The sequence below is a fragment of the Anastrepha ludens genome, chromosome 5, assembly GCF_028408465.1.
Source record: "Anastrepha ludens isolate Willacy chromosome 5, idAnaLude1.1, whole genome shotgun sequence".
NCBI lineage: Eukaryota > Metazoa > Arthropoda > Insecta > Diptera > Tephritidae > Anastrepha > Anastrepha ludens.
The window spans coordinates 3,123,660-3,134,523 of record NC_071501.1 but is presented as its reverse complement, the minus strand read 5'-3'; the positions used below and the strand labels follow the sequence as shown (position 1 = coordinate 3,134,523).

Here is a 10,864-nt window from a genome sequence, read left to right as displayed (position 1 = left end):
CATATATTGGTAAAGGAATATAACAAAATCTAATTCGGGTACATTGGAACCGGCCGATAGACCGAAGGTTAAGGTCAAGGTCATTCATGGCGCGAATTGTGCTATAAGGCATATTCCTATATGTATGTATGTGTACCAAATTTACTCTGTTTGATCATACATACAGACATACGTATTTCGTATCTTTGCTACACACACAACCACAATTTTATGAATAAAAACCTTCCAACAGCCATGCAATGAGCGATAAAAAATGCGCAGGCATTGCAAAGCAAAAATGACCGCAAACTTTTACTTACGTTGCAACAAAAAATATTTACAGCAATTCAAAGTAAATTACAAAAACAAAAAAATGTATTAGAATCCATTATCACCATTGGTCTTTTTATTTTATGGTTAAAAAATGTATAAAAAAATATATTTCTACTTTGCAATGTCAAATGGACCACACATTTCCACCAACGATTCTACTTCGGCTGTTACTACCCACTTTTAGTTCCACAAAATTTAATGAAAAAAAATAATGAGTAGGCGTATTATGCGAGTGTAATACAATTTGAAATTTGTTTGCATATAAATATAGGCCTTACTGCTGATAAAACTCTACAATTGCACCAATACATATGGGGTGAATTTATTTGCTGTAGATATGCAAATAAATTCATTGTACATACATTGTTGCAAATATAAATGCATTCTTACTACGAATAAAAGGAACTGAGGAGCTGCAACGACGCGATTCAATGACCCACTCTTTGGTGTTGCTAAATATTAAATAAGATTTCCCTACTTCCAATTGTTTCCATGAAAGCATTTATAAAATATATATCTCATTTGTATTGAAAAAGTTACATGAATGAAAGTTGGTCTGAGAATTTTCAACTGCGTGAAATCCTTCCTAGGCTTTGTTGTTGTTTTCATTGGGGAACGATGTTTACGTGGCGGGTCTCAAACCCAGCGCACAACCAGATATCCTGGGATGCTTCACCTTCTCACGGATGCTCGGGAGCTACCCAGAGAATACTGGGACGAAGCCCGGAAGTTATGAGCTGCTTGGACCGTATCCCGAGGAATAGTTCTAACCACTCCCAATGAATGGCAATCAGGGATTTCCATCTCTTGCGTGGACTTCTACACACATAACCATGTCAGAATTTCAGGCCAATCTTTGCAAAATTGAAGGAGTTATAACACTTTTAGTTCTGCCATAAAGAAGCAAAGTGAATGGATCAGGTGGTCGCGTATCGACACCCAAGTCACTGTTGACAGTTATTATTTCAAGGTTTTAAGAGACTTCGTTTAGTTAGGAACATCGACACAACACATTTAGATTAGGAACGTTCCTTTTTGCAATACGTGTTTTGGAATTTGTTAGTTTTTATGGCCTATTTTTAAAATCGGGGATTGGTGTAGTTGTCGATAATGGCTACCATTTCTTATTCAACATATGAATTTTGTAATGCTATTTTTGTGCGTGTTGTGCTTCGATTGATCATCGAAAAAAAAATTCCAAGTTGCTAAGAAATACGTTAGTTTTTGGTAATTTTTTTGCAGACACTGTTGTGAAAATGTTTCTATTAAAAAAAATGTTATTGGCTAAAAGAGTGCATTCAAAAATATCTATGGAAATTTTTATTAATAAGCTTAAAACTCTAGTAAAGCCTTGTTAATTTTTTTTTTAATATCTGCATAAGTGTGGCCATACTTGAATAGGTTAGTGCGTGACTACCATTAGAAAATAGTGCTCGGATTCGAATCTGCGTTATAAAAAAAAAAACAAATAGGAAATGAATAAATTCTTTAGCACCACTACAACCAATATGAAAAGTCGTTGCAGTCGACCAAAAAACTTGTATTATATTTTTTTATGGATCCAACAGCAAACACCGAATGTAATACCAAATCCATGGTTTCAACAATTGCGCTCTAATAATATGATCGTCAAAGCCAAATCACCCTTCAATAGCCGCCAATAACCGAAAATGTCAATAGAATCATAAAAAATGGAGCGGGAATGGCATTTCATCTCTTGAGTAATGATTTGCTTGGCACAGAAGATAGCCAGAAAACCATTTGAAACCATTTACTAGGGCAGGACTTAAGAAAAATTCGATGTATGGGAGCCACATCAATCTTTTGGACAAAATTGATAAAAAATGAGCAGCGTCCGAAAATGATCGCGCTGAGCTGGCCACAATGATTGTTACACTCAGAGGAACAGCCAAGCTGTACCCTTAGGGGATTGCAAGAGGTCATGCGCTAGAGCTACTCCTAGTAGGCAAACACTCAATTTGGACCTATACCGAATTACACCTACATATGCACGCCTTGACGTCGTATGACATCAAAATATAAGCAAATTAATGGGGTACCTTTTCACGGTGATCGCACGCTGTTTTCGTCTATTTCTGAAAAATTTCGAGGCATACACATTTTTGTGGAACATTTGAACCCTTATTTGACAATACAAACTTCAATATTTCAACTTTAATATTTTTAAACATAAGCGTCAAATGAGCCAAATGTTGGGTTAAAAGGTTCCATAAAAATTGCGCCATTAAATTTTATTCTATATTTTGTTCGTGATTAGATATTTCTACGAGACTTAGTATATACAGGTTGGCCCGTTTAGCGCTTGGAATTTGAATTATTGTAACATTTTTTTTAACGGAGGCAGCTAAAATAACACCAATGTGTTAGAAATTTAGTTCATAGGAGTTTTTTTTTTTTCAAATAATTAGATCAACTAGAGAATAGATTAGAAAAAGTTGTAATAAGCTGTAAAAATGAAGCTGAAAGACAAAACAGCAGGAGGCCCAATACTCCAACGACTTTTCTCTTTTAAAGGATGGTTAAGTTTCAAGGACTGGTGTTGATTTTGAATAAAATACAATTTTTTTAAGAAATTATTGTCATTTCTCTTCATTATGATAATATTGGTATGGCTCAATTATGTATGAAAATATCGGCCAAATGGCCGCCGCGGCCTCGGCAGCACACCTCCATCTTTTAGCTCTTGAATTGTTGCTGGCTCATCGACGTACACCTTTTCTTTCAAATAACCCCAAAGAAAGAAGTCCAACGGTGTCAAATCACATGATCTTGGCGGCCAATTGACATCGCCGCGACGTGAGATTATTCGGCCATCAAATTTTTCGCGCAAAAGAGCCATTGCTTCGTTAGCTGTGGGACAAGTGGCACCGTCCTGTTGAAACCACATATCGTCCACATCCATATCTTCCAATTCGGACCATAAAAAGTTCGTTATCATCTCACGATAGCGAACACTATTGTAACTGCACAGTAACTGCCTGACCGGCTTCATTTTGGAAAAAATACGGCCGAATGATGCCGCCGGCCCATAAACCGCACCAAACAGTCACTCTTTGAGGGTGCATTGGTTTTTCGGCAATCACTTTTGGATTACCATTCGCCCAAAAGCGACAATTCTGCTTATTGACGAATCCACTGAGGTGAAAATGTGCCTCATCACTGAAGACGATTTTCTTTACGATGTGCGCGATATGCATTTTGATTTGAACGCCCGTTTTCATAATTAGCCCGAATAACTTTAACGCGTTGGTCGATTATATATCTTTCCATGGTTCAAATTGAGTTAGTCCGAAATTGAAAAATGTCAAATAAAATGCGGAAGAAAACTTAAAGTTTAGATGTGATTCACATTCAACATCGGCCCTTAAAATTTAACCATCCTTTATAATTGCTGTAACCCATCCTGGTATTTTTCTTCAACCCATTGTGCGACAAGTGCGACGATGTTAAAAAAAAGTTCAAATTTCAAAAATTGTGTTTTTTTATTTATTCTTCATAACAAATAGAGTATACAAATACAGATGTATGCATTTTAAGAATATTTTACAAAAATAAAATGAATGACATGATGACGATTATAGAAAAAAATATTTGGTGCATTTACAATACTTTTATAAAAAATTCAAAACGTACAAGTACACGAAGATACCTCAAATTTTAAATGAGCGCCACTTTTCGTGCAACCCTGTTGTTGGTAGAATTTGAATTGGCGACAACTGATGATGGCACTTGAAGGAAATTGGCATTCTGCGGTGGAATAATCAGGTGGGTGATGTGATGCTGCTGGTGAGGAGTGGCGGCAGTGGTCAAAGGCTGCTGGACGATATAAGCAGCCAGCTGAGGATGTTGTACTGGTTTCGGCGGTTGTTGCGTATGTGGTGGTATTGGTGGCGCCACAGCATGAGCTTTAAGCATGTGTTGTTGTTGGTGGCTGTGTAGTTGCTGCTGTGGCTGACTGTGTTGCTGTTGTTTTTGTTGAGTGTCAAAGATGTGTTGCTGTTGCTGGTGCTGATGTGCCGAGGGATAGCGAATCTCGTCGTAAAGATGAGAATCTGGACTGCCTTTGCGCGACTTCGGCGACACCACTGAATAGAGCGAAAGTTTGCGTGCGTAATCATAAGCGGTGGTATTGACGGATGAATTGTTGCTGGGTGCATCATAGAATTCGGGTCCTGCGGATGAAGAAAATTAAAGTGAATTAGTACAGCACCTCGGCTTTATTTATGCGACGTGGACACTTACATACCCTCGATTTTGTTGCGCACCATTTGCGTGAAGGCCGGCAAGTCGGGCAATGGTTTGAGAAAACTCTTGCCGCCCACGCCAGCCATTGCCGTAGCATCCCCCGCGCTGCCACTGCCAACACCCAGTTCCGCTGATTGCCCGCCGAAACTGGCATTGCGCGCCGCCAACGCTGCCTCGGCGCGCTGCTTTTGCCAATGATAGCGCCTGTATATGTAGAGCCAACTGATCCCAATGGCAATAATAATGATTAGCAGTATGATGAGCAGCGTGCTGAGCAAGTTGGCGTCATGTTCAGCTGCGGTGGGTGTGGGTGTGGGCGCCAAGGTGTGCACGGGCAGCTCAGCCATCCCCCCAATGCCGGCCAAACTCAATTTGCCATCATGTGCCGCACCCATAAGTGAACCATTTGGATGCATTGGCCAATCGGCACCTGCTGCGGCAGCGGTGATTACATGTATCACCTCTGGTGTCTTCCCTACCGCGCCATGTAAGTCGCCCAATAAGCCACCGGCGACGCCTGGTTGATGTACAATAATTTTCGGCGCATGCTGATCCTCTTGCTTGATGACAATTACCTCAGGCGCGACGGTGAGATGCGGTGGTACAGTGGTGCTGGTTGCTATGGTTACAATTTTTTTGGCTATACGATCGAGTTTGTGCGTTATGTTGGCGATGGTGGAGTTGAGTGTCTGGATCATGACATGCGTGGCGTTGGGCATCACGGCGCTTGCCACATCTCCACAGGCACCCGTTTGCGGGTGGCAACGCTTGTCCGCGCATTCGCACTCCTTGTGGCACATGACGCCATACGTACCGCTGGGACAAGGTAATTCACAGCTGCATAGAAGGGAAAATACAAAAAAATGTTGACAAAGAACAAGGAAAAGTCTGGCTTCAGTTTGGATGCTTACAACTCTCCAGTCCAGCCGGTGGTGCAGTGGCAAATGCCCGATTTATTGTCACAAACGGCGCCATTTTGACATTTGCACTTTTGTTTGCACTCGTCACCCCAGTGGTCGTGGTCACATCCTGAAAACAAAATTTTTTTTTTAATTTACAAAATTAAAAAATTTTATCAAGACAAAATTCTTTGCAATTTTACTAAAAAATGTTCAACTAAGTAAAAAGTATTTAACGAAATTGCTCTAAACCAACTCACTTTGCGTGCAATGCGTTCCTGTATATCCCGCCTCACAGCTGCACACATCCGGCGTCTGACAGTAGCCACGTCCACAACCGCCACGGCAGACGGGCTTGCAAACTGTGTCATTAATGGAGATGTTGCCCTCATATCCAACGCAGCAGAAACGAATCGTGCGAGTTTTTGTGACATTCTGTGAAGTAGAAAAACTAGCCGTTAAACTTGAGTGCCTAGAGGTATGCAACGAATTTCGTTTGGTTTAAGTAGCAAAACACAGTGAGACATGAAACTAAAAGCACAAAATACGGAAAATAAATGAAAATCCCAGCGAACTACGAAATTTGCTATCAAACCACTTACATAGCATTAAAATAATGCATACCAGCGGTGAGCGTCTAGAGGAATGGTGTGATCTTCTCAATTAAGATCCCTAGTTCAATATGCTTAGAATTGCCAGAGCAATAAGTTTGAAGATCTCGTTAAAACCATCGTCATAGGATTTCTAAAATATTTTTGTTGCTAAGTGGATTTTTTTCTTTTGGGTAAAGATTATTTCAATTGATGTATACGTTTAAATCATGTAATTTTCGGCGAATAAGGAATTTTTTTATTTTACAGTATATTTTTCACAATACATCAGAAAAAAAAAACTTAGTTTTTTCAAAATTCATGTTTAAAATAATATCATTCCATAATTTTTCCTTGTTTTACATGTTTACTTGCCACAGAAATTGTTTGTTATCACCATTTCGTTGAAATGAATTAATGATTTTTTTCGAAACTCATGCATGATAAACACCTGTGTTCACATAGCAGAGTTACACATTCCAAATTCATTTATTTATTATTTTTTTATTTACTTGTTGTTTTGTTTTTATAAAAATATAACAATGAACGTCGATATTTTTCCTATATAAAGAAAATGTACAAGACAGTCAGCGAGAAAAAATGTCGATAATCAAAACGGATTTTAAACTACTTAAACTTGAACTTTAACGCTCTAAAATTCAATGAGCTATGAAACTGTATACTCGACATTTTTCTAAAAATTCTGACTAAGAGTTTGAAATTTTTGGAATTTTTTCAAATTTTGTAAAAAGCTTAAAATATGGTTTATGGCGGCCTCGGTAGTCTAGCGTAAGTGCACTAGCCTGTCATCCCAGAGGTTGTGGGTTCGAATCCTACGTAAAGCACGGTTCTCGCACTTTTCCAAACATACCTACTTTCCTAGTTTCAATAAAAAAAAATGAATTCCTCAACCGCAACAACCTTATCCTTCCAATCCTTACACCCACACAACAAGTAAAAAAAAATAAAGAAAAACACACAGTTACACATTGCATCAGTGACCCCAGCAGAGGGAAGCAGGCAATCGCGATAATAGCGCAGACACAGCAAATTTAGCAAAGTGCTCAACCATCTGGGTGATCCTTCTGCCAGAAAAATGTCACACACAGATGGCGCCTCAAGCTGTAAGAAGGCGTTGTTACTAAGCTACGACAGGTGGGTATTCCCACCACTTAGAACTGGTAGCGGCAGGCTAATCACCTACCCTGTCAGAAAGCAAAAATAGATTAACGAAACCAACGCAAGACTGACTCTTGTCGAGGCCCTTTGCTCCTGAGCGGAGTGAACAAGAAAAAAAAATGGTTTTTGGTATAAAAACAAAATTAAAATAATTTTTTCCAATAAATAAATATTACTAAGAGTCGAATCGTCGTACTAGCGCTGGAAAAGAGGTGCCAAAGTTACTTTTCTTTGGAATCACTTGATGATTCTGAGTAGGACCCCGATCATACAGATGCAAAATTATTGCTCCAACTCGTTACTTGTAATGCTCGCACTCTGTCCACAACCTTTGTGTTCTCTTTCTTCTCAATTTTGTTATTGACTGTATAGCAAATCAAAACAGAATATATGAACACGATAGACACCAACAAAAGTGAATTCGCAAAGTTCAAGCAACAAAATTTGCTCTGTGGGAACGCGGTCTAATGAAACTTGCCTTATATAAGAAGAAAATAGTTAGTTAACTTTGTTGTTGCTTTTACATTCAAATTTTGGCCAAGCGGGCAGAGATATGGCGAAACGAGGGCACCTCTAATAAAAATTCACTGGTGGTCATTAAAAGTGTCGGAGCCCGGTATCCGAGTTTGCTCTATTTTCTACACAATTCGCCTATTATTTGTTTTACAAATCGTAAATTCATCTATCCCTGTATATTCTATAGTTTAAACACAATCAAATTACTGAGCGAACTCCGTCATGCGGAGCGATGCTGTTGGGTAATATTCGTCGGAACTTCTCGCCCAGTTAAACAGACCCAAAACGAAATTCGCTTCAAAAATTAATTAAAAAATGAAACCAAAATTTTCGGTTAATTTAATTTATCAAAGTTCTTAAAACATGTTTATAATAGGCAAAACATTTCGGCAAATGAGGCGACTTTGCTTACAGTTTTTCACTGATAGTTGGAGACAGCGGAAAACTGGAAAAAATGTACATATTCTTCATCAACTTCCTCAACGCTTTGGTTGTGTGCAATCTCATATACTACGGTGTGTCCTAATTTTGATAGCGAAATTGCGCCTGACGAAGTTCGCTCAGAGACTTGATTCTGTTTATACTATCAAGAAAGTTTAGAAGATAATTTCAAAGCTAAGTAAGAATATGGAGAGAATGCTAAGAGAATGTGAATTGATGAAAGACAGTCAAAGGAAAAGCCACTATAAATGCAACAAAAAGAATAACTGAGCTACGAGCCCATATAAGACTTATTACGGCGCACTATCCATGGGCACCAACGGCGATCCGGTGTGTCTATCTTGTTTGGGGGATGACGATAGTACAAAATATCTGCCTTGCCGCTGAGCGGCCTTTATCATACTTAGATGTTATATAGTTCCAACTAAGAAGAAGAAGATGCTATATCTTTGAGTCGGATTTATTGAGAATAGACGAACTACGTTTCTTAAACTCGAAGAACTTCATTCATAATTCAAAAAGGATTCTGAGAAGTACACAGAGTAGCAATGAATTTCCACCCCACCTGTCCGTCTCTAGACCTTAAGGGGCTATATACTGTTAGAAGGCCGAAAAAAGCGAATTTTCCAGAATGTTTTCTGAGATAACTTTTACATTTATTGATCTAGAAATTAGTACACATATTGTGTTATCTTCTAACTATATTTTAAGACTCAGTATTAGTAAAAATGTTTATTTGGAGCTCCTCTCAAAAACGACATTTTGCAATGACCACTATATCTCTGAGCTGTATCCTCTGAAATTAAAAACCCAAACAGATTTCATTAAAGTAATGTTAAATCTAGTAATTAATCGAAGGAATAAGTAAAATACCTTTTTATACAAAACGGCGGTTTCTCAATAAAAAAAAATCGATTTTTGACCAAAATTTCGGTCTTAAATTGTTTATATAAAAAATACTTATCGGTGAGAAAAAATCTTCGATAAATTACTAAAAAATATATTTAAGAAGCTCGTGTTAAAATTTGAGACTAATCGGTTGAGCCGTTCTCGAGTAATGTTGGTCACCGACTTTGCAAACACCATTTTGAGAAAAACGCGCTGCCGCTCCGGCCTCGTACTTTCAAGCACTCTGAAACGCCTTTCCAAATGTGCGTGTAATATCGAAAATATTCACCGGAACGGTATTAAATTTTCTGTGTGTATTCTTAAATATATGTACGGCGACCGCCGTAGCCTAGTGGGTTGGTGCGTGATTACCATTCGGAATTCACAGAGAGAACGTAGGTTCGAATCTCGATGAAACACCAAAATTAGGAAAAAGTTTTTTCTAATAGCGGTCGCCCCTCGGCAGGCAATGGTATTTCTGCCATGAAAAAGCTCCTCATCAAAAATATTTGGCGTTCGGAGTCGGCTTAAACCTGTAGATCCCTCCATTTGTGGAACAACATCAAGACGCACATCACAAATAAGAGGAGGAGCTCGGCCAAACACCCTAAAAGGGTGTACACTAGCACGGGTCGATTTAAAAATCGCTCATTGCTTTGTGAAAATTGTATTCTAGGGATCAAAATAAGAAACTTTGCCGAAGGAACCATATCTCTAAAACGAATTCTGATGTCCACCAATTTGGGTCGAACGAAAAATCCCACTTTGACCCATTTAGAGTGCTCCAATCGAGTCCAAATGTATGACCGACCCCCACTAACTTTGGACGGCCGAGCCACTAATGCCAGTGGCACACCCCCTGGAACTCCCCTGGGGGGTTCCCCATACAATCATGGCCTTTACATGAGAGAAGAAACTAAAAAGTTCGACCCAAATTGGGGGACATCAGAATTCGTTTTAGAGGTATGGTTCCTTCGGCAAAGTTTCTTATTCTGATCCCTAGAATATGATTTTCACAGAGCAATGGGTGATTCTTTTGCCTCCCCACAAATCGACCCGGCCTAGTGACCCGGCCTAGTGACCCGGCCTAGTGTACACACAAATCTATTTTTTGAAAATTCTAACTATATATAACCCCTTAAGCACAGTGGGCAGTGGAGGGCTTGGAACATTCCGATTGCCCACAATTCCATTTCTTGCTTTTATTTTAAAATATATAAGTAAAAATTTGCGTCTTACTGCGGTCGCATTTACCTTACCAGATCACTGGTGCTTTTCGTGAAGCTATCAATAGAAAAAAAGTTGTATTGACTGATTTTGAATTTGTTTCATATGCATTACCGCAAGAGCAATCACTGTAAGCAGTGACTCACACACATTTAGTGAAAGACTAAGAAATTTATGTATTGTTTAATTAAATTCCATCAGCAAATAATCCGCAAGTGCAACAAAAATGCAACAGTATAATATAATTATGAAAAACGTCAGCCACCCCAACAACCCAGTCAAGAGATATGTTTGTATTTCGGAGTTAGTGTCCGTCCGCGCATGCCATTCATGTGTCTCCATTGAAATTTCCTGCTTTTATTAATTCAATACAATCAACGCCACTCTCTCGACTTACCACCACCATCACCGTTGCACCACACCACCAGTGCCCAGCTATCCACCGATAGCCATTGCCTTCCGTCGTTGCTTGTGGCTGCTCAATTAACGTCGCGACGTCACCACCAGCTCCACCCGCTGTTTCTACATTGTCTGTCGTGCATCTCC

General features: G+C 39.1%; 1 protein-coding gene across 1 annotated transcript in view; it reads right to left on the bottom strand.

Moving 5' to 3' along the window:
* Positions 1-3,815: 3,815 nt before the first annotated feature.
* Positions 3,816-10,864, bottom strand: part of LOC128864336 (uncharacterized) — a 32,870-nt gene continuing 25,821 nt past the window's right edge. The window contains exons 2-5 of the mRNA XM_054103950.1: positions 5,738-5,912; positions 5,490-5,607; positions 4,580-5,415; positions 3,816-4,505 (exon numbers count right to left, since the gene is read on the bottom strand). Coding sequence (XP_053959925.1) covers positions 3,991-4,505; positions 4,580-5,415; positions 5,490-5,607; positions 5,738-5,912 — 1,644 coding nt within the window. The 3' untranslated portion in view covers positions 3,816-3,990. The remainder of the gene's footprint in view (positions 4,506-4,579; positions 5,416-5,489; positions 5,608-5,737; positions 5,913-10,864) is intronic.